Source organism: Fusarium coffeatum, assembly GCF_003316985.1.
Source record: "Fusarium coffeatum strain FIESC_28 chromosome Unknown BRIP53273_contig_138, whole genome shotgun sequence".
In the NCBI taxonomy this organism is placed as follows: domain Eukaryota; kingdom Fungi; phylum Ascomycota; class Sordariomycetes; order Hypocreales; family Nectriaceae; genus Fusarium; species Fusarium coffeatum.
Genome location: NW_022157931.1, coordinates 1 through 21,141, shown reverse-complemented (window position 1 = coordinate 21,141; position 21,141 = coordinate 1). Strand labels below are relative to the sequence as shown.

The following is a 21,141-nucleotide window of genomic DNA, read 5'->3' as shown; positions in this document are numbered from 1 at the left end:
TTGGCTAGAAACTTGTAAATACCACTGAGCAATTCAATAAACATCGAGTTTACTTTCTGCTGAATAATTACTTCTTTTCCCACATAATATTTTGTCTTAAAGTCATTGCTGGGATTGTGTAGTCGGTTGTCGGTACGGCTCGGTATGGCGAACCCAGAGTCAATTACCATTCTGGGACAAAGCGTCGATTGCGTGCTCGCTCCATGTCATGGCAAGAGCCATCAATATAGCAAGCAGTCAGTCGATTCCTCTTTTCCTCCTTCATAATCGTTCATTTTCATTATTCACTCTTTGCACAGAATGCGGGTCTCTTCATGATCAAGGCAGTTTGTCAATTCTATGCTATAATTATGCCATGCTATACTAATATCACGCATTACCTTGGATATCCTCCTCCGCCCATCATTACCTGCTTATAAAACAATCTGGATGAACCACCAGTGGACAACATAAAGGTCGTTTCTCATCAAACATCTGGCTGTTGAAGCCATATCCACTTCATCTATTCCTTGAGCAACCGCCCATATGCTGAGTAGTAGTGGCAGCCCGGCACATGACTCTTTCGTCCTGTCTTCTCATCAAAGATATGACATCCCTTCTTGGCTACATTTGGAGGAGTGTACACTGCAGAGTTGCATGTTAGTTACTGCGACAAGTGTCGTGGTTTGGGGAATGCTTACAATGCAACGAGACAGCAAAGTCGCTGCCGCGGTTGGACACACGATGCAGACCAAGGTCATCACTCATATATGCTACCTCGCCCGACTTATACACTGTCTCGGCTATGACTTGCATTGGTTCTTCCTCTTGGTTGTTTTCTGGGAAAGCATATCGAGTCTCGGTCAAGTCGCCGCGGAGTATCTTCATCAGGCAGTGCGCCTTTCCGTGGTCGTGGATGGGTGACCCCTTTCCTGGAGACCATACAAGTACGAGCTATACAAGACGTCAGTCAGTGTCAGGACAGGTCAAAGTTGACTTGTGTAGAGGCTTACCAGATTGCTCTTGCCATTCCCCTCGTCGACAAGGTTGCGGGTGTATCCCCTGCTACTATCGCCAAAGGCATATCGACTCCATTGGTTATCGGAGCTATCGTAGCCTTCCATCAGTTGTTGAAGGTAGTTGACATCTACGTCGTCCGAAGTCAACCCTGATGATGGGCCAAGGGCATCCTTGAGGCGGACGACGAGTTCTTCGAATCGATTACGTTGGCAGGGACCGACGTTGGGAATCCCACTGTGGTCCATAGCCAACGCCGGTTTGGAAAAGATGCCGATAGCCATGATTGTTTTGTTTATGATGGTTGTTACGTCTGAGTACTAAGAATGCTGATGCTCTTTCACTTGGAATTGTTCAAAGGGAAAGGGGCTCTAATAAGTAAGAAGACGATACGACTGACTCCTTATTACCAGACCGCCAGGCGGGGATTCACTACGTGTGTGGCCATCTATACTCGATTGTCATGGGTCATACCCGGGCTTTGACAAGACGGCAGATTGTATCACCGCATCTTTGATGTGGGTCGTGGTATTGCTACCGACATCATACTGTATCTTACGGGAGGCACAGACGGACTTGGCTGAGTCGAGTTGGGTCGGCGAGCTTTCAGTCGGCGATCCAAGATTAAGGCTGGTCCTGTGAGCTGATTTGAAGGCTGCTGGTTGGATACGACGACGCTAAAACCCCCGAAACTCTTTGTCAGTAGTATCTTGCGGTATACGATTGATATCTACCTTGTTGGTACGATAAAGAGATTGGAGTCTAGGATGATTTTCAGGAGCATAAATTCAAGGGCTGTGATGGGGTCATTTGGAGAGTCTATCAAGTTTTCCATCTATTAAAACTCTTCAATAGTTGACCATTTTTCTTCCGGGCACGCAATTCTCAACTATGGCGGTATACCCACTATCTACCACTGCCGACTGAGCCTCCAAGTGGAGCCCGGGCGTTCTTCAGAAGAGGCGATTAGCGGATCTCGGTGCTGAGTTAGCTAACAACTCGGAATTAGCCATGTGGATGGCCGCCACGATTGCGACTTTGGTCAGAGAATATTAATAAAGCATTTTTCCTGAATTTGATCTTGACTTGCAAATTACTGCTGAATACATATAACTAAACCATTAATTTGTTTCTTTCTTGCCTTTTGAGGCCTTGCAATAACTCTCTTCGAACCCTTGAATCAGACAATCCTCTAAACCTTGTTAGCGTCTGATAGTTACATCGATCAGCAGCTCACGTCACACATTGAATACAATAGTCTACGCTCAGCATGTCTGGCTGTAGTAACTCGACGACTTCTACCGGCACAGTCACAGTCCAACCGGCATGCAGCGGCTCTACACCGAAGCCATGCGAGTCAACTCTGTCGTGTAAGGAGGAAACTGGTTGGAGGAGGGTCATTCGCAACTTCACGCCCTCGTAAGTGTGAGACAACCAATTGATCGTCACAACTCACTAACACGAATTACAAAGATGGTTTGCAGTCAACATGGGCACTGGTATCGTGTCCATACTGTTACACAACTTACCATATAATGCGCTATGGCTTCAGTACATATCCTATATCTTCTTTGGGCTGAACGTCGTTCTCTTCACTGTCTTCACGGCCATGTCCATCGCTAGATACACCTTATACCCAACCATCTGGTTTGCCATGATCTCACATCCAGGCCAGTCTCTATTCCTCGGCTGTTTCCCTATGGGGCTTGCAAGTAAGTTCTATCTAGCATCACTGGCCTAACACTTGCTGACGTCTAGCCAGCTATCATAAATATGATGGTGTTCTCCTGTAAGCACTGGGGTGACTGGGTCATCTACCTAGCATGGGGATTATGGTGGTTCGATGTTTGGATCTCCGTCGCTACTTGCGTCAGCATGCCTTTTATCGTCATGCACCGCCATCGTCCTGGCCTGGAAAACATCACTGCGGCTCTACTACTTCCCATCGTTCCGGCTGTAGTCGCAGCTGCAACAGGTGGCATAGTTGCAGAGGAGCTTCCCAATCATCATCATGCGCTGACGACAGTGATTGCATCTTATGTCCTTTGGGGCATCGGAGAGTCATTCTCGGCTATTGTGCTGGCTCTCTACTTCCACCGACTCACCATCCATTCAATCCCGCCTAAGGAGGTGATTGTCAGCGTCTTCTTGCCGATAGGACCACTTGGACAAGGCGGGTTTGGAATTCAGCAGCTTGGCAAGGTGGCTATGCATGTTATTCCCAAGAGCAATGCCTTTGGTGAAGTAGCTGCGCGAGCTGGTGAGATGCTATATGTCCTTGGAGTCTTCTTTGGTATCGTCATGTGGGGATTTGCATTTGTCTGGCTATCCTTCGCGCTCATTAGCATCGCCATGATGCCAAGTGTGCCGCGCAACTTGGGAGCTTGGGGTTATACGTTTCCGCTCGGTGTGCTGGCAACGTGCTCGAATTCTCTGGCACAGAATCTTGATAGCGATTTCTTCAAGGTCGCTACTATGGTACGAAAGCTTCTTTTCAGTTATGAGATAAACAAGCTAACTTTCTAACAGATCATCTCGCTCGCAGTGGTATTACTGTGGATTGTCGTTGCCAGTAGAACTCTCAAGCTGGCGATTACCGGAGAAATGTTCCATGCACCATGTTTGAAGGACCTTCGAGAAAAGTCACAAGCTGCCGGATCAGATAGAAGAGTTTAAGATCCTTTTAACTCTGCATTTATAGATTACAGTTGTAAAATAATTTAGATAGACAAGATTAGAACTAAGAACACTCATGAACCACTTACATGAAAGGGAACAAGGATTAGTCACGGCCGAGTAAGTTACAGTACAAAATCTACCGCGGGGCAATTTTTCCCAGAATGATTTAAGGCTAAGGCTACTGGAGGTGGAGGCGCGGGGCAATTTATTTTTCTTAGAATGAATTCTTAGTTATCAATTGATTGTGCGGGCTTCACCAACCAACTCTCATACATTTGTAAAATCCTGAGAGGCAGTCTGGCTGATTCAATTCAGGCTGATCGTCATCATGGATTGGACAAATCAATCATCGCATTCGCGCCTCGACTCGCTTGTCGATGGTAAGTTCTCTTCAATATTCTATTCGCATCGCAAAACCGTATATGCTGCTGACTGACTGACTCTTGTAGATTTGGTGGATGTCTGGCATATCCACCGAGTGCCAATTCTTTTGACCACCTGCGTCATCCTCGTCGCTGTCCGACTTTACTTCCAATTCAATGGACAAAAGACAGAAGTTATTGCTTTCAAGAAGGCTTACGAGGAGCCCGCCAAGAAGGCATACGAAGAGCCCCTCAAGCCCAAGATCGTAGTCGAAGAAGTTAACCCCGAAGTTAAGATCGAAGAAAAGACCGCCATCATCGAGCCAGCCGAAGAGAAGAAGAATGCCAAATCCCAGGGTCCTCGACGAATCAAGGGTGGCGTAGCCAGGAAACCATCGAAGAAAACTGAGGAAGAAAAGGACGTCACTCGACCTGTCGTACCTCTTGTCTTCTTTTCTTCCATCACGACTAAAACGGCCAAAATTGCGGAAGCGTATGTTGAAGAGCTGGGAGGAAAGTTGGACGAGATTTCCAAGAAGTCAGGCCGACAATTTCTCAAGCCCGAAACCCGAGACCTTACTGAGATCGACTTCGATGATTATTTCCTTACTCCCTACAAGGCGCATGGCGATGCCGACCTCTTCTATCTCTTTCTGATTCCCAGCTACAACATCGATACCATCAACGACACCTTCCTCGAGCATCTCCAGGAGACGCACCATGACTTCCGAATTGATACCGCGCCTCTGTCAAGCTTGATGGGATACTCTGTTTTCGGTTTCGGCGACAAGGAAAATTGGCCTACCGAGGCAGACGGTTTCTGTTTCCAGGCAAAGGAAGTCGACAGATGGATGGCTAAGCTTACTGCTCGCAAGAGAGCTTACCCTGTTGGAATGGGCGATATGCAAAGTGATCACGAACAGCGTCTACAGGAATGGGCTAAGGGTGTCGAAGAAGTTATTGAACATGCTGCCCGCACCGGAAACTTGGGAGAAGGTCTTCCCGGCAGTGGAGCAGCTGAAGAAAGCGACGTTGAGGACATTTCCGAAGACGAAGACGATGGTGAAGTCATCATCGAGGACGACGCTACTGGTAACAAGACAAAGGGTGGAAGGGATCTTGATGATGTCGAGGATCTTGGACGCATGATTCGAAAAGATGATGGTTCGACCACTCAGAAAGCCCCTCTCGCTGTTGACTTTACCAACTACGGTTCATCCACAAAGAAATCAGTACCCCAAGGACCCAAGAAGATGGTTGCTGAGGAATCGCCTACATACAAAGCACTCACCAAGCAAGGTTACGCCATTGTCGGATCCCACTCCGGAGTCAAGACATGCCGATGGACGAAATCAGCTCTCCGCGGACGTGGCTCCTGTTACAAATGGTCATTTTACGGTATCGCGAGTCATCAATGCATGGAAACAACGCCTTCACTGTCCTGCTCCAATAAGTGTGTCTTCTGCTGGCGCCACGGCACAAACCCAGTCGGAACCACATGGCGATGGGTTGTGGATCCTCCTGAGCTTATCTTTGATGGCGTCAAGACAAACCATTACAAGAAGATCAAGATGCTGCGTGGTATGCCTGGTGTGCGAGCTGAGCGATTCGCTGAAGCTATGCAGATCAGACACTGCGCTCTATCACTCGTCGGAGAACCCATCTTTTACCCTTACATCAACGAGTTCCTCGGCATGTTGCATGCTGAACGTATCTCTTCTTTCCTCGTCTGTAACGCCCAGCACCCTGATCAGCTCGCTGACCTCAAGGCTGTGACTCAACTCTACGTTTCCATCGATGCAGCTGATAAGGAATCACTACGGAAAATCGACAGACCTCTACACCGAGACTTCTGGGAACGCTTTAACCGCTGCCTCGATATCCTTCGGGAGAAGCGTTTCAGCCACCGAACAGTATTCCGCCTGACACTCGTCAAGGGTTTCAACGTTGAGGAAGAGGCTGAAGGATACGCCCGACTCGTGGAACAAGGTTTGCCATGCTTCGTTGAAGTCAAGGGTGTCACATACTGTGGTACATCGACCTCATCCAATGCTGGCTTGAGCATGTCCAATGTTCCCTTCTACTGGGAGGTCTGCGACTTTGTCAAGGCTCTCAACAAGAGACTGGAGGAAAAGGGTTTGAAATACGGCATCGCTGCTGAGCACGCACACAGTTGCTGTATTCTCTTGGCCAGTGAGAGATTCAACGTCGATGGAAAGTGGCATACTTTGATCGATTATAAGAAGTTCTTCGAGCTTCTCGAGGAGCGTGGACCTGGAAACTTTACCCCAGAAGAGTACATGGGGGCACCAACTCCCGAATGGGCTCTGTGGGGTAACGGAGGATTTGATCCTCGCGATGACCGAGTAGATAGAAAGGGACGAAAGATTGAAGCATCATGAGTCTCCCTATATAAAATAAATGATTTAAGTACGAATTCGAAATTCGAACGTTTCCTCAGAAGATCAAATGCAGCCAATCTTTAGAGATTTCCTTTCTAGGGTACAGGGCATATACATGACATCAACACAGCATGGTGCTCGATATTAAAAAGAATAATAACTTCATGATGTTTGCCGAAACGTTGCCAGCATTCTTTGTTTCTAAACTCATTCATTTCAACGTACATCTGTTTACACAAAGCTCTATGGAAGTGGGAAGAGCGAAACTATGGTACATTGAAGGCCGTCAGGTCTCCATTAGACATTTCTTGTTCGGAAAGCTTTGACAATGTGCAAGCTTTCCATGGTACAGATTTTGAGGGAGGGTATTAATTCAATCATTTCCAACGTCTGGGTATATATGTGCCAAGAGCGGAGAGGAAATTCGGATAGGTCTTATCCCTCTTTAGTCGAGACCAACATTGGGAATGTCGGAAAGATTGATACCACCGGGGGCGGGACCGGATCTGATGTCGAGAGATGAGTCGTATGCGATCATCTCAGCGAGGATGTCTAATATAGGCTGTATAGGTGTTAGCAGTTGCTTCTCAATAGATCGGACTTTGAGATTGGTCTTGCCTTGGGAACAGTGCTGTCGTAAATTCGGATCAGGTCGCCAGGAGCAGGGTAGACCTTAAGACCCTTGTAGAAGGCCAAAGCAGACTCAAGAGTCTTGGTAGCTGTAAAACAACAATTAGCAAATTGCAAACAGTTTCTGAATACAAGGTATCCGTACGATCTTGGCTGAGCATCTCTCCAGCCATAACCTGCTCATTGAAGAAAGCTTCCCGCTCCTCAACACCGGCGGGGAAACCCTCCTCCTTTGCCTCCTCGACCTTGGAGCGGATGCTGTGGCGTTGTTGCTGAGTAGAAGCTTCGGCCTCCTCCTTTGCTACGCGGGCCTGCTTGCGCTCGTTCCTCCTCAAGTTTCGGCGGAACTCGGCCTGGTTTCGACGTTGGTAGTCGAAGTAGGCAGCATAACCTATTCGAAGGATATCCGTGATTAGCCAATGTGCATCGTTGTATAGTGCAAGTCGCTATTTCGTAGTCATAGGACGAGATGAATGCGCAGTCATACCGAGGATGGCGGCGGCGGCGGTAGCGACGGATGCCGTCACCAAAGCTGAAGTCTGAACCATTTTTGAGGCGGGATGGTGATGCGGGTGCGAGTGCGGAGGTGGTGGATGAATTGGAGCGCACTCAGTAAACTAAAGACCAAAGACACTCCCACTGCACTACGACAATGGGCAAACTCGGGGTTCGAGGTGTTGTCTGGCGACGTCGGAGATCGGGTGACGGAGGATATTACGTCGTCAATTAGATGAGTTCGCTTTTCTCGAGCGTCGGGAGCGAGCAGCAAGCTTTCAGACGTCGCTTGCTTTCCTAATTTTTTAGCAATGGAGCACATGATGTGAACCTAAACCCGATTGGGAGAGTGGGAGCTTTCCTGGCAAGTGGGCTGCCATAAATCCTCATACATCATAGGCAGGCAGGCATGGATATAAATAGCTAAAAGTTCATAGGAATCAATTATGCTATGAGAAGTCCCATACACTCACTCTTACAATAATAGAGGAATTTTTGTGATGTTTCATAGTTGAATTAGTAGTGAATCTTTGGAATTGTGCTCTGATATTGGTACTGACGTATCAGATCTTATCACTCTGGACTCGAGGCGTTGATAGTCCGATAACGATAACCTCTGGGCACATGAAAGCCGACCCGGAAGGGACAAGAGTCAATGGAAGGGCAACCATACTAAGAGCTATTTCGCTTGATACTTGAAAGAGGATCTCCAGCTCTTTCTTGTACATATTATCATGATATGTTGAATTACAATCCGTTACAAACTCTGTCAACAGTCCACTAACAAACATCTCCAACTACTAAAGCCCACCAATGCGGCTAAGAGGCTGGGTACGTACCCCCACCTCCTGATGCACCCCATTCCAGTGGCTGCTTCACTGAAGCTCCGAGCCTCGACCATTACACGTACCTTATGATAGAGCTCGGCTGGCGCTCAAGGCCAGACCAGCATTTTGTTTTGTTTCGAGACATCGTTGCACCTTATCGTATAAATTTCCTAATTGTCGGCTCAACGACATATCTCTATTACCAATTCCACCTCTCTTCCGTCGCCCTGTTTGTCCAGCGTTGTTACCAAGCTTCAATACTCGCCCAACATGGAGGATCGCAACAAGATATCGCTTCGCAGCGGCAGGAGAAAGAAGAGGCCAACTATCAGCGCGCCTCGACAGATCTCAAGTCCGATTCCTCAAGATGCATCGAATACACCACCTCTCCCAGATGCAGATCCTAGTCAACAAGCTCCAGCTCGACCTCGTCCGCGTCCCCCTCCGATGGCTGGTGGAAAGGTAAGATGATCCAAGAACCCATCTCCCGTTTCGCCATACTCACACTGCTCAATAGACTTCGGACCTTGTTAAGCGACGATACTCCACACGATTCAATCAGCCATCATCTGGTCCCAATGGCGCAGCACCCCCGATGCCACAGATGCCCTCACTGGGTAACTACGAGTCCAGAGAGAGCGCTGCCGCTTCCAGGCCGCCCCCATCACGCTCGGGACCTGGCGTTGCTCCAGTTGTCGACATCAAAGGCCTGCGCGATCCTAAGCTGAAGCCGGATCGATATGTCCAAGCGGCTTTGAGCGATGCAACTGAGGACCAAATCCGCGAGTTCGAGGATTCATTGCGCAAGGTCAAGACACGTGTAGGCATGGATTTGCAACAAAGTGTCATGCAAAACAGAACACAGTTTATCAAAATTAGCAAGGAGGCCGAGAAACTCAAGAGCGAGATGAGAAACCTAAAGAATTTCATGTCGGAGCTCAAGGTAAACACGACGGCTATGAGAGCTGCTGCAGCAAAAAGTGAAGAGCCTGCGCCGAGCGATTTTGGGGCTGCCCCTGGCATCAGTAGCAGAAGAGATAGGCGCACGTCTATTGCCGACAGAAGCGCAATGTGGAACTCTCAGATGCAGGCCCTGTATAAGGGCGTCGAGGGATCGCAAAAGTTCCTCCCTAATGCGGCAGGACGACATGTTGTCCAAGACGCCGGCCCTTGGATTGAGCTCGACAATGCCACATACAAGTCACGCAGAGCAATGCAGATCTTTCTGCTTAACGATCACCTTCTTATCGCATCGCGTAAGAAGCGAAAGACAGATGCGCCCAGTTCAGACGCACGAGGGCCGATGATGAAGTTGGTGGCGGATCGCTGCTGGCCCCTGTTGGATGTGGAAGTGGTGGACATGTCGAGCACTGGAGAATCATCAAGTAGCGGACGCAATAAGCTTGCGGACGCTATTATGGTGCGAGGTGTTGGTCAGGAATCTTTTATCTATCGGACGGAGAAACCCCAAGACCCCGAAAAGAAACAACTGCTCCTTAATGTGCGCAAGGCTATAGAACAGCTGCGCAAGGGCCTTCGATCGGAGATGGAGGCTAACAACAAAGCTCGTGAGACCATCAATTACTTTGCCTCTCGAGATCCAGGTCTCCTGCAAAAGACAGAGCTTCTTGCGACGCTATCAGACATCAAGGATATGCTCATTGAGGTGGATGGCAAGCAACAAAACCTGCGTTGGGTTGAAAGCGAGATGGACGATCTCGATATCGACGTTGCAATGCAGAGATTCGAAGATGCTGTTGTCCGTGTTGAGAAGCTCAAAGCAATTGCTCGCGGGTTGAAGAACCATGCGATCGCTCAAGACTTCATCAACTTTAAAGTCAACGAACGATGTGTCAAATTGGCCAACATGATTGTCCGTGAACTCGAAATGACACACGACAATAACACAAAGACAAGACGCAACGTCAGTTGGTTGACGAGGCTTGGCTTTGAGGATAGCGCCCGAGAGTCGTATCTAGCGGCGAGGAGCAGCACAATTCACAAACGAGCTAGGTGAGTAGAATTGGAGTACTTTTCAAGGAACAATTACTGACTTGTTATAGGCAATGCATTTTCCAGGGAGATCTGCATTTGTACATCTGGGAGCTCTCATTTGTGTATTTTATGGTCATCCATAACACCGTGCAATGCTTTCAGTCGTGCTTCCCACCACCCATGATGAGTGTATGCGTCAAGTGGGCAAAGGAAGAGGTCGATGCATTTAATGTCATTCTGGCACGCCAGCTTAGTAGTACGGAGCCCAGAGGCCAGGTCTGGACGCAGTGTTTGGAGAGGGCAAAGGAGCACTCAAAGTTGCTATCCGAAGTCGGATTGGACTTTGAAAACTTGGTCGGAAAGAACCTGATGGTCTATGAACCAGTTGAACAGGAAGCTTCTGTGGGATTGGGATTATCGTAAATAACCCGATCACAAGGTGTTGAGGTTATGAGTTGGCGATGATGATTGGCAACATTTTGGTTATCTTGTCAGCATCGATGAATGAGGGATCATTCGTATGGCAATACCCAGGCTGGAATTGGAGAGCCATTGTAGTAATTATGCATGATATGATTAGTATTGAGAAGCTGATATAATGAAACATGGCTGTTTAATGTTACAATGTTATGTTGGCCTTTAAGCCACATCCGCTTGAGGTAAGCTCTGATGCAACCGAGGGGCCATGAATAATGACGAAATGGACAAGCGTTAGGTCGATGCAGTAATATTGATCGAGTACAAACTGTACGATGTTGATTTTGTACGTTCAAAAGGCATAGCCGGGCATAAATCTATCAGTAGAATTTTATTTTAAATCCAATAGAGCTTTGGCCATAAACAGAGGTATCTGCTAGCTATAATACGCCACGCGATGCTCCAATTCCAGCTGTGAGGGACTGCTGAGCTGGTGGTGCAGCTAATGGAAGGTAGCGGCCCAGGCCAGGCCCAGGCGTCCAGTGCTAGGCTGGCTAGGCTGGCCCAAACCCAGGCTGGCAACCACCAACATCATCCATCCCTCCCTCCTCCTTTCGCTCCCCATCACCATCTAACTTATCACCTAACAAACGCCCACCAAAAATTCTTCACCAACGAGCCTCGCCCGCCCTCTCCCGTCCTGGGCTTCTGTTTACGCCTTCCTCTCCCGTCTGCGATAGATCGATTTTATAGCGACAGAAGCTGCTACTGCTGGTGTCGGTAGCTGATTGATTATCTCATCTCCCTTGTTTCCCTTTTCTCCTCCTCCCCTGACGACCGCCGCCTTTGTGCCTCGTGCCCCACCGCTCGCGATTCAGGCGTGACCGCATCCAACGTCAACGTCATTTCAACCTCACTCCCACAATCAACACATCTCGATACTCGACTTCTATACCACTGAGCAATGGACACCAATATGGAGGATGTTGGGCGAGCGCCTGCTGAAGCTTCGCCCGTGCTTAACTTCGAGCCCACTACTATCCCCACTCTCGACGGTTGGATTGAGAGCTTGATGTCCTGCAAGCAGTTGGCCGAAGCTGACGTTCAGAGACTGTGCGATAAGGTGAGCAGGATGTCAATTCAGCTGGACGCGATGGAGATGTTTTGCATGTGATGCACACGACCGTTTAGTCGCGAACAACGGCGACCCGTGCATCACTCAACAAGCTTTAACGCTTCTCGCGTGATGGCGACCGAATGCTGACCTGCAATACAGGCCCGAGAAGTTCTACAGGAAGAGTCAAACGTGCAGCCAGTGGTATGTTGTCGAAATGCGCCGCTTGGCCAAGATGCTCAAGCTAATCCCGTCGCCAGAAATGCCCCGTTACCGTCTGTGGTGATATCCACGGCCAGTTCCATGATTTGATGGAGCTCTTCAAGATCGGTGGACCTAACCCCGACACCAACTACCTATTCATGGGTACGCTTCAACCATCCTACAACTTTACGCAGCCGATACTTACTACGAACAGGTGACTATGTTGATCGAGGTTACTACTCTGTCGAGACCGTCACCCTTCTCGTCGCCCTCAAGATCCGATACCCTCAGCGAATCACCATTCTTAGAGGAAACCACGAGTCCCGTCAGATCACCCAGGTCTACGGTTTCTACGACGAGTGTCTTCGCAAATACGGAAACGCTAATGTCTGGAAGTACTTCACCGACCTCTTTGACTACCTTCCCCTCACTGCCTTGATCGACAACCAGATCTTCTGTCTTCACGGCGGTCTCTCACCTAGCATCGACACACTCGATAACATCCGAGCTCTGGACCGTATCCAGGAAGTCCCACACGAGGGTCCCATGTGTGATCTTCTCTGGTCAGACCCCGACGACCGATGCGGCTGGGGAATCTCTCCTCGAGGTGCGGGGTACACATTCGGTCAGGATATCTCAGAAGCCTTTAACCATAACAACGGCTTGACCTTGATTGCGCGAGCTCATCAGCTGGTTATGGAGGGTTATAACTGGTCTCAAGACCGTAATGTGGTTACCATTTTCTCAGGTTTGTCCAGAACTTTCAGATGCGCAACGGCTTTCGCAAGATTAACACGATGCAGCACCCAACTACTGTTACCGATGCGGTAATCAAGCCGCTATTATGGAAATCGACGAGCACTTGAAGTACACCTTGTATGTTCGATTCTATACCTCAACGCAGTTCGATGAACTAACCAAGTGCAGCCTGCAATTTGACCCTTGCCCTAGAGCCGGCGAGCCTATGGTCTCAAGGCGTAAGTCTTTATCAATCGCGGAAGCCTATCCGATCTAGCTGACAATCATCACAGGGACTCCCGATTACTTCCTCTAATCTCGTCACGTATACCCACGTCTGGCCAATCTCGAACCAGCCAATGTCGAACTGCAAGATTTGGGGCAACTGCGCCAGCCTCAAAGATGTTGCAGCTCGGCCTTGTACGATTCCATACGACGAACCTCCCAAACGAACAAAAAAGCTCTGGCGCAGGAATTGTACGGATATAGCATCTTTGCTCATGGCAAATTCCCGAACATTGCGGCGAAGGCACGATAGCATTGGTGCGGCTATACCTTTGCTGGGAAGGGTTTGGCAGACTACGTTGCGGCGCTCCGTCTCAGGACTGCTTAGATACGCATATTTGAGTTCCGCGCTGTAAGAGAAAGAAACACGCATGCATGATCATTTTTTCAGTCCTGCTCTTCGTGTTGTGATGTCTATATGAGTATTTGAGAACTGGTTCAAGAACGGATAATAGTAAGGACATAGACGAACGCAAAAGCATCATGGGCTATAACAGCCAAGTAACGATTGATTCTGCACGGATATATTATCTTTATTACATTGAACCATCTGAGGCTCTAATTAATCATACGAGTGGCGTTAGCTCATTAATCTAAATATGCAGCTTGTTTTCTCACGCAACCCAGGGATGCTACAAAACAGTAGTAGTACAAGATTTCATGACCACATGTACCTCCGCAATCTTGTTTGGTGTTACAAATAAGACATTCGTGTAACATTGTCTTAATAAGAATCAACTTCATACAGTCTCTTCATCAAGTTCCTCCTTGAGGCCCGCCGCCCATTGCCGTTCCCTTTGCTGGTTCTGCTCTGCTGTTTGTGGCCGCTCGTCATCGCCAAAGACTTCCTCTTCGGTATTGACACGATACATGGGATCTTGAGGGGCTTTCTTTCCAGAATAATCGCCAGGCGCGTGACTGCCGTCAGGGATGTGAAAGCGACGGTCGAATCGTGAGAGGGCATATGAGAAGACGACGATGATCTCGATGACATAGTTGAAGCAATAGTAGCACGCTTTACTGTGATACCAGGCTGGATCGTTGGCCGGACGGACTTTGAAAGATACTCCGGTTCGGAAGGAGGCGCCCAGGGTCAGGAGAATGGTGGTGAAGACAAGGAGTTGGATCTTGGTACGCATGCGACCCTGACCAAACTTGTCCATGGCTGTCTTTCGAGGAAGGACAAAACAGAGTCCCACAATAGGGAGAGGCAGAAATGCGAGGATGGCGAGAAACGTGCTGCCGGTGAGTTGAATGTCGCGAAGTTGCTGCTTGGTGTGTGGGTTGAGGGTGTAGAAGTTGTAGACCACAGCAGTAATGAGCATGATAAGACTCGCAGCGATAGAAAAGTACAAGAACTTGAAAGCCAACGAAGCAGGCTTGCCCCAACCAATATGCGGATGATATGCCCTCAGAATGCGCTGGGCAAAGATGAGGTTGACGACGAATAGAAGGACAACACCAGCGTTTGTAAAGACATTGGCAGCGATGGCGAGGCTCGTGTTGTTGGGGTTGGAAGCCCATGCGATACGAAGGACATTTGCAGTGATTCGGGCCATGCAGAAACCGAAGAGGAGACCAGATAGAACGAACTTGTGGGAGCGTCGACGGTTGAGTTGGAAGATAGTCATGTTGAGGACTGCGCCTGTAACGAAGAAACCCAACATGACACCGCTGATAGGATCATCGACTGAGGGTGTTGGACGACCGCCGAGTCCAGCTGTGCGAGGAAGATACGGAGGGCCTTGAGGCATGTTGTTTGGATTTTGTGACGACATTTTGAGTCTCTTGTATGATCAGATACACATTCAGTAGTAGTGTACAAGTTGAGAACTAGAACCCGTCTCGATGATGAACAAGAAGTGGCATGATGATCAGGATATCAGTAATCCTATATAGGTATCTAAGCTACATACATACTCGAATGCATGCCATGTTCCTTGACCAATAAGTGAAACATCCATCTTCTGTCTGCATCCAGACCAGACCTTTAGCATCAATAATCGGTATCGGTCATCGGCGTCGCGAAACCGCCGGGAGATCGCCCTTGGCTCGTTTCCTCTTTAGGCAATGTCGAAAGTCGGCATGTCGGAGGTTCCCTTGAGCGCGAAAGGAGCGAAGACCAACATGATTGGTGAGCTAGAGACTTTAGGGTGAACGGGCTGGCCTTGATAGCGAAGGGGGTCATTAGAAATTGTCCGATCTCTTCAACTGAATCAATATTTCAATCTAGGCTTTGTTCTAGACACATTTCGGCCTGGAGATTTATCTCATTTACTTGTCCGACGGAGCGCGTGGTTATGCTTATCGCGAGAAAGCTAACTATGCAATAGCCTAATGCTATGTGAGGCGAGCTCTTAGACAGAGAAGCCTATTTAGCATGTCCTGTAGTTGTGGAAGTCATGATTCATCATAATCACAAATACTGTATCTATATTCTTGAGGATCTAAAGTCTAAGGTATCCTGATGCTAAAGTACTCGTTCATATTCGTCATACAAAACGCTTTCCATCAGGCTCAGTTAAATCATCGCGTATTGGTCCATCAGAGTCTAGATGCTGTAGGGCTGTAAGGCGGATAATCCGTATATCCCTTTGTATCGGGTGTATAAAAGAGCGAGCGATCATACTTGGTCAACGGCCAACCATTCTGAATTCGCGCCGGTAAATCCGGGTTGGCTAGTAATAAAGTTCAGTGCCTGTCCACAACAACCTTCCCACAAAGCGACTTACGAATAAAGTAACGTCCAAAGCCTACCAGATCGTCTGTCTGGCTTGCGTGCTTGATAGCAGTTTCGGGAGTAAATCCTCCTGCGACGATGAACTTGACTCCCGTGCTGTTGACAACCTCTCGGATGGGTTCAAGAGTATCATTTGCCTTTGGGACATTGTCGGGCGAGTCACTTCCTCCTTCAATTCGTGGCTCGACAGCGTGGATAAACGCCAGAGATGGCTGAGCCTTGACAATAGCCTTTGCCCAAGGTACAAAAACGGAAAGGGGATCAGCCTCACGCATGCCTTGGAAGCGAGAGAAGGGCGACATTCGAATGCCGACGCGCTCAGGGCCTATAGCATCGCAGACAGCGTTGAGGACTCTCAAGGGGAAGCGGAATCGGTTTTCGAGACTGCCTCCGTAAGAGTCTGTTCGGTCGTTGCTGTTGGTTTGAAGCTATCATGTCTTAGCGATTAGTCTTCAACTGACGCTTCATGTACTCACGAATTGATCAATAAGCTATTTGCAATGTCAGTCAACTGCAGTATTCATATACACTATACCGAAACTTACATATCCATTGGCGCCATGAAGTTCAACACCATCGAATCCAGCTTCGATGGCATTCAGCGCAGCCTGTCGATAGTGTCCCACAAATCGGTCAATATCGGCTTCAGTCATAGTGGTAAACTTGGGAGGAGGCTCCGAAGACCCAGTGCCCTTAACATTGAAGGGCTTTGAGCCGGCACTCCAGACATTGGGCACAATCTTGGGGTTCGCGACTCGACTGAGATCATGGTCAGTACTAAATTATCTCCTAGTAAATTGGGAAGATGACAGTGAAGATTACCCTAGGGCCCAGAGTTGACAGAAGATATAGCCTCCTTTGGCGTGAACGGCATCGGTAATGGCCTTCCATGACGCAATCTGCTCAGGCGAATAAATCCCTGGTACACGAGACATACCGCCAGCTTCATGAGCGATAAAAGTACCCTCAGAGACAAGAAGTCCGCCATCTGAGGAGCGTTGAGCATAGTATTCGGCAGCATAGTCAGGCGGGACTGCGGTTGCCTCGTCTGCACGTCGACGTGTCAGAGGAGCCAGCACCACTCGGTGCTTAAGCTCGACATTGCCAACTTTGGCTGGTGTGAAAAGTTTGGTCGTTCCTTGAGCTGCCATTTTGTTGATTTGGTGAGGTTGAATAGTGTTGACGAAACATGGAGACGAATTGGAGCCGGATATAGACTACCCCGGACACAAAATATCCGTACCTCGGCTCAACGAGGTTATTACCAATCTGGAAGTTGCGATTAATTCAGACAGCGTTTATTGCTAGGAACAATACCTACCTAATAGCAGATCATCTATACGTCGTAAATACTTAAGTATATACCTACTGACCTAGAAGTAGTCTAAATTATAGTCTAACTTGGAATAAAGCAACCAAATTATTTCATCTCTTATGCTCCTGTGGACCTAGAGAGCACAACACTGTGATGGATTTGTACGGTCACCCATCTCTAACTGACTGGTCTGGCATGGAAATGCATTAAACAAGATTCTATAAGAGTCTAGTTCTCTATAAGAGGGTAGGTATAGTGAGTCATTCCATTAAACTTTTAAACAGACACGTGTAGTTTACACCAAGGCCACGCACGCTGCTACGAGGATAAAGCACTCAGTTAAAGCTACCAGAAACAGAGAACCTAAGAGACGAAGTATTTCAGACGTCTCATTTCACTTAGACTAGCATTTGAGTCTATCTTGTTTTCGTGCTCTAAGGCTTAGGGGATACTTCATCTGTAAGTGCCGTTGCGAGAGTTCAATAACACACTCAGCGATATCGCGTCAACGCAACTCAAATCAGATAACCTTCACAAGAAGGAAAGTTAATAGATGATTTATACACAAAATATATCCCTGTGAAGGAGGGACAATTCCTTCCATCAGCCGTCGAGATAACAACTTACATCTTCACTCTCAACCCTCGATTTTCCCGATACCATGCGCGTCGTACCCAACTTTCCGGAACCCAGGACGGACCTCTATGCAGACCCAGGCTATTTTAGTAGACTCCAGAGAGCCTTCGAGGCTGCCTTTGCAGCGTGGAACGAAGTCCAGGATGTTCCAAGGAGAATACCCATTTGGCCGCCGGGAGCTGTCATCAACCATAGAGATAGAGCGACTGCGCATGCTGCTGAGTGGAACGAAGTCCCAGATAATTCAGAAACCACCATCAACCATCGAGATAAAGCGACCAAGCATTCGGGATGGGTCGAATGGGCCGATGTCCCAGCAGATCTCACGACGAGGCTATGTATTCAATCAGAAATCGTCATCAACCATCGGGATGAAGCTATCAGACGTGCCGCTTGTGCATCGTCCAAGCCCACAAGTGCGTCACAACTGGTGCTTTGGACTGATGCGTCAGTCCGAAAAGACAGCGTAGCAGGATGGGCAGTTGCATTTTGGGAAGGCCTCAACTGGGTGCGTATCACAGCAAGAGGACAAACAGTAACGAAAAAGAGAAAGCCCCACGTCAACATCACAGAGCTCCAGGCTATCGGTCTTGCCCTTGACTACGCAGTACAATTTGTTGAAAGAAAGACAGGGGACAAAACCCCACTGCAGATCCTCGAAGTATACACGGACTCTCAGGGTGCCCTGATGCTTCTACGAGAAGCGAAGGGAGACTTGTTAAATCCCAAAATGTCCAAACTACTGAGGAAGTCAATAGTGAGTGGGAAAATAGTGCGGGACGTGAGTCTCAAGATCAAAAAGCTCGAAGAAGCAGGTGTGCATACCGAGTTCCACTGGGTGCCTCGAAGCACAACACTTGGTAACATGCTCGCTGATAAGGGCGCCGGACTTGCGAGACTCGCAGGTGAAGGCCGTTATACGGTCGACAACGCGCTTGTTGAGATTATGCCACGCCCTAGAGACGAATATCAATGGAAGAGCGGGAATTTACCTTTGTAAGTCAACCCTACTTATCGTTGGTGTCAGAAGAATTGGCCGCCTAGGCATAAGGGACGAAATAATTGAGTCACCTTATGCTAGCCTAGACTAGCACTTAGGCTACTTGATTCTGCCTCTCTAAGCCTTGGACGACAATTCTTCTGTTACCCTACCCACCTATTTATGTATTGCTTGCTAACAATCAGCAGGGCACATTCCCAAGAGTTCATTGACCGGTCTTGCATGGCGGAACATATCGCATCAATGTTGGGGATCAGAGAGAAATCCGTGGAAGATGAAACCATGAAAGATACTCCAGAAGAGGCTCAAGAAGAGATTTCAGAGGAGACCCTTGGAGAGAGTCTAGAGGAGAGCCCCGAGAAGAGTTCAGAAGGAAGTCCAGAGACTCCAGACACGACTCCAGAAGATACTCTAGAGGAAGCCCCAGAGAATACTTCAGAAGCGATTCCAGCAGATACTCGAGAAGAGATTCGAGAAGAGGTTCAAGAATTATCTCAAAAAGAGTCTCAAGACGTAAGCATGGAGGATACTCCAGGGGAGAGTCTAGAGAACAGTCCTGAGAAGCGTCCAGAGGAGGCTCCAGAAGAGAGTCAAGAGGAGAGTCAAGAGGAGAGTCAAGAGGAGAGTCAAGATTCAGATCTTAACCTGGGTTTGCTGTATGATGCACCAGTCCTGGAGGTGGACATGACGGAGGAGATACCGATAGATCCTGAACTGTGGCGGCTTTACGCTGAATGTTTGTAAATAGACACTATGCAAGGGAGTCGTCAGGCTGTCAGAAGAATTGTACCCAAGAGCATAAGAGACGAAAGGACTTGGTTACCTTATCCCAGATGAGACTATATTTTAGACTATTATATTTTGGTGTCCTAAAACTTGGATGATAACTTCTCTGTTACCTACTTCAGCGTTTACTTGAGGTAGATAGCCCGGTAGTGAGCAAGCTGCAAAGCTCACAGTTATATTACACTCTGGTCTGTTCAACGTTCCTGCCACGTCGGATCAGACACTTACTTTTACCATGTATGTAGCTTCTCGGAGCACCTGGCCCTCGTTGATGCGTTCTACTGTCTCAGCGATGCCTTCTCACATTCCTGTCTGCGGACGACAGAGAAGTTATCATCCTAAGCTTTTGATCAAAATTAACAAAGGGTCCAATACTAAGACTAGACTTAGATCAAATGCCCAAATCATTTCGTCTCCTACGTAGTATGCTCTCGGCCACCAAATTTGCATACCCTAAACTACCCAGCTCTACTTTAAGATCGACGACCCAACTCTCAGCTCACTTCGCTTGCTCGGTAGTGGCAGCTAATAGCTCACTAGCACACGGGACAGCAAGGTAGCATCGTGGCATGACAAAGCGAGCGAAACGCGCTCCAAGAACGGGCAAGGGATCCTACAAGGGTTGGGAAATTGCATCTGCAGGAACCCGAAGGACACTTTGTGCAGAGCATAAATGGCAGATAGAAGTTATCTTTAGCTTGATTGACACTGCTCAGAGAACGGCTTTGTAGAAAGCCGTGATTCATGGGGTAAAGCTTGGACTCTTCATCCCAACTGCATTATGTTCATGCGTTTCAGAATGCATAACACAAGGCTACAAGCTCGTTTGTGTATGTTAGTTGCTACCACGCACAATTGAGTTGCGCTCCACTATCAAAAGGTCCCTCGGTAGGGTACAGAGTAGACCGTAGAGCACGCAAGAGGCACAAGTAGTAAGGATGATGGGCAGGCTAAGCTTCACAATGTTACGCTGAGCGGCGATGTAGACTTGAAACTGTATTGCTGAGCGATTTTTGAGTTTGAGGATAATTAGATAGAGAAAAGAAAACATTCGCATTTTATACCGCAAAGGAAATGAACGAGTTGAAATTATATTACTGCACATGAACGTCTGGTCGATGATGCGCAAAAAGCAATAATAGCAATAAGATTGAACTGGGGGTTGTCTCAGAAACTCAGCCTCTCAGCAGCCAATTTCTAACAATAACAGTCGGCCAAGAATCTTGTGGCTGCATGACAAGTTAAAACGGTGAGAAGGTTGCATACGATACGTTTCATTTTCTTCTCTTCTCTCAATGTGGTTGCTTCCATCGCCAAGTTTTTGTTTACTCCTCATTCTTGTGCATACTATGTGTATCATGTGTGAGAGGGAAGCATTTGGACCAGAGTAGCAAGAAACAAAAAGACCTCGTCAAATGATATGATATCAAAACCTGTTTTCGCTGCTGTACGTGGTTGCGCAATGCGATAGAGACAGTTTTCTTCTATGCAAGGAGGTTGTTTAGCCCCCCCCCCCCCCC

General features: G+C 48.1%; 9 protein-coding genes across 9 annotated transcripts; 5 read left to right on the top strand and 4 right to left on the bottom strand.

Moving 5' to 3' along the window:
• Window positions 1-502: 502 nt before the first annotated feature.
• Window positions 503-1,280, bottom strand: FIESC28_06428 (uncharacterized protein; the record flags this gene model as incomplete). Its single annotated transcript, XM_031160572.1, has 3 exons — window positions 503-624; window positions 681-933; window positions 993-1,280. The coding sequence occupies 3 exons, from the start codon at window positions 1,278-1,280 to the stop codon at window positions 503-505; spliced, it is 663 nt and encodes a 220-aa protein (XP_031015338.1).
• Window positions 1,281-2,266: 986 nt separating this feature from the next.
• FIESC28_06427 (uncharacterized protein) lies at window positions 2,267-3,672 on the top strand (the record flags this gene model as incomplete). The annotated part of the gene is made up of 4 exons (XM_031160571.1): window positions 2,267-2,415; window positions 2,470-2,708; window positions 2,759-3,474; window positions 3,526-3,672. The coding sequence occupies 4 exons, from the start codon at window positions 2,267-2,269 to the stop codon at window positions 3,670-3,672; spliced, it is 1,251 nt and encodes a 416-aa protein (XP_031015337.1).
• Window positions 3,673-4,003: 331 nt separating this feature from the next.
• On the top strand, window positions 4,004-6,439 carry FIESC28_06426 (uncharacterized protein; the record flags this gene model as incomplete). Its single annotated transcript, XM_031160570.1, has 2 exons — window positions 4,004-4,055; window positions 4,125-6,439. The coding sequence occupies 2 exons, from the start codon at window positions 4,004-4,006 to the stop codon at window positions 6,437-6,439; spliced, it is 2,367 nt and encodes a 788-aa protein (XP_031015336.1).
• A 445-nt stretch (window positions 6,440-6,884) lies between these two features.
• On the bottom strand, window positions 6,885-7,617 carry FIESC28_06425 (uncharacterized protein; the record flags this gene model as incomplete). The annotated part of the gene is made up of 4 exons (XM_031160569.1): window positions 6,885-7,001; window positions 7,067-7,158; window positions 7,215-7,460; window positions 7,557-7,617. The coding sequence occupies 4 exons, from the start codon at window positions 7,615-7,617 to the stop codon at window positions 6,885-6,887; spliced, it is 516 nt and encodes a 171-aa protein (XP_031015335.1).
• Window positions 7,618-8,661: 1,044 nt separating this feature from the next.
• On the top strand, window positions 8,662-10,809 carry FIESC28_06424 (uncharacterized protein; the record flags this gene model as incomplete). The annotated part of the gene is made up of 3 exons (XM_031160568.1): window positions 8,662-8,853; window positions 8,909-10,404; window positions 10,455-10,809. The coding sequence occupies 3 exons, from the start codon at window positions 8,662-8,664 to the stop codon at window positions 10,807-10,809; spliced, it is 2,043 nt and encodes a 680-aa protein (XP_031015334.1).
• A 958-nt stretch (window positions 10,810-11,767) lies between these two features.
• FIESC28_06423 (uncharacterized protein) lies at window positions 11,768-13,175 on the top strand (the record flags this gene model as incomplete). Its single annotated transcript, XM_031160567.1, has 7 exons — window positions 11,768-11,926; window positions 12,080-12,121; window positions 12,178-12,283; window positions 12,336-12,869; window positions 12,925-12,997; window positions 13,049-13,098; window positions 13,153-13,175. 7 exons carry the CDS (start codon window positions 11,768-11,770, stop codon window positions 13,173-13,175), a joined length of 987 nt encoding a protein of 328 aa, XP_031015333.1.
• A 709-nt stretch (window positions 13,176-13,884) lies between these two features.
• On the bottom strand, window positions 13,885-14,898 carry FIESC28_06422 (uncharacterized protein; the record flags this gene model as incomplete). Its single annotated transcript, XM_031160566.1, has 1 exon — window positions 13,885-14,898. The coding sequence occupies one exon, from the start codon at window positions 14,896-14,898 to the stop codon at window positions 13,885-13,887; it is 1,014 nt and encodes a 337-aa protein (XP_031015332.1).
• A 790-nt stretch (window positions 14,899-15,688) lies between these two features.
• On the bottom strand, window positions 15,689-17,035 carry FIESC28_06421 (uncharacterized protein; the record flags this gene model as incomplete). The annotated part of the gene is made up of 5 exons (XM_031160565.1): window positions 15,689-15,822; window positions 15,877-16,312; window positions 16,361-16,375; window positions 16,430-16,643; window positions 16,707-17,035. The coding sequence occupies 5 exons, from the start codon at window positions 17,033-17,035 to the stop codon at window positions 15,689-15,691; spliced, it is 1,128 nt and encodes a 375-aa protein (XP_031015331.1).
• An 825-nt stretch (window positions 17,036-17,860) lies between these two features.
• Window positions 17,861-19,579, top strand: FIESC28_06420 (uncharacterized protein; the record flags this gene model as incomplete). The annotated part of the gene is made up of 2 exons (XM_031160564.1): window positions 17,861-18,831; window positions 19,024-19,579. The coding sequence occupies 2 exons, from the start codon at window positions 17,861-17,863 to the stop codon at window positions 19,577-19,579; spliced, it is 1,527 nt and encodes a 508-aa protein (XP_031015330.1).
• Window positions 19,580-21,141: the final 1,562 nt, after the last annotated feature.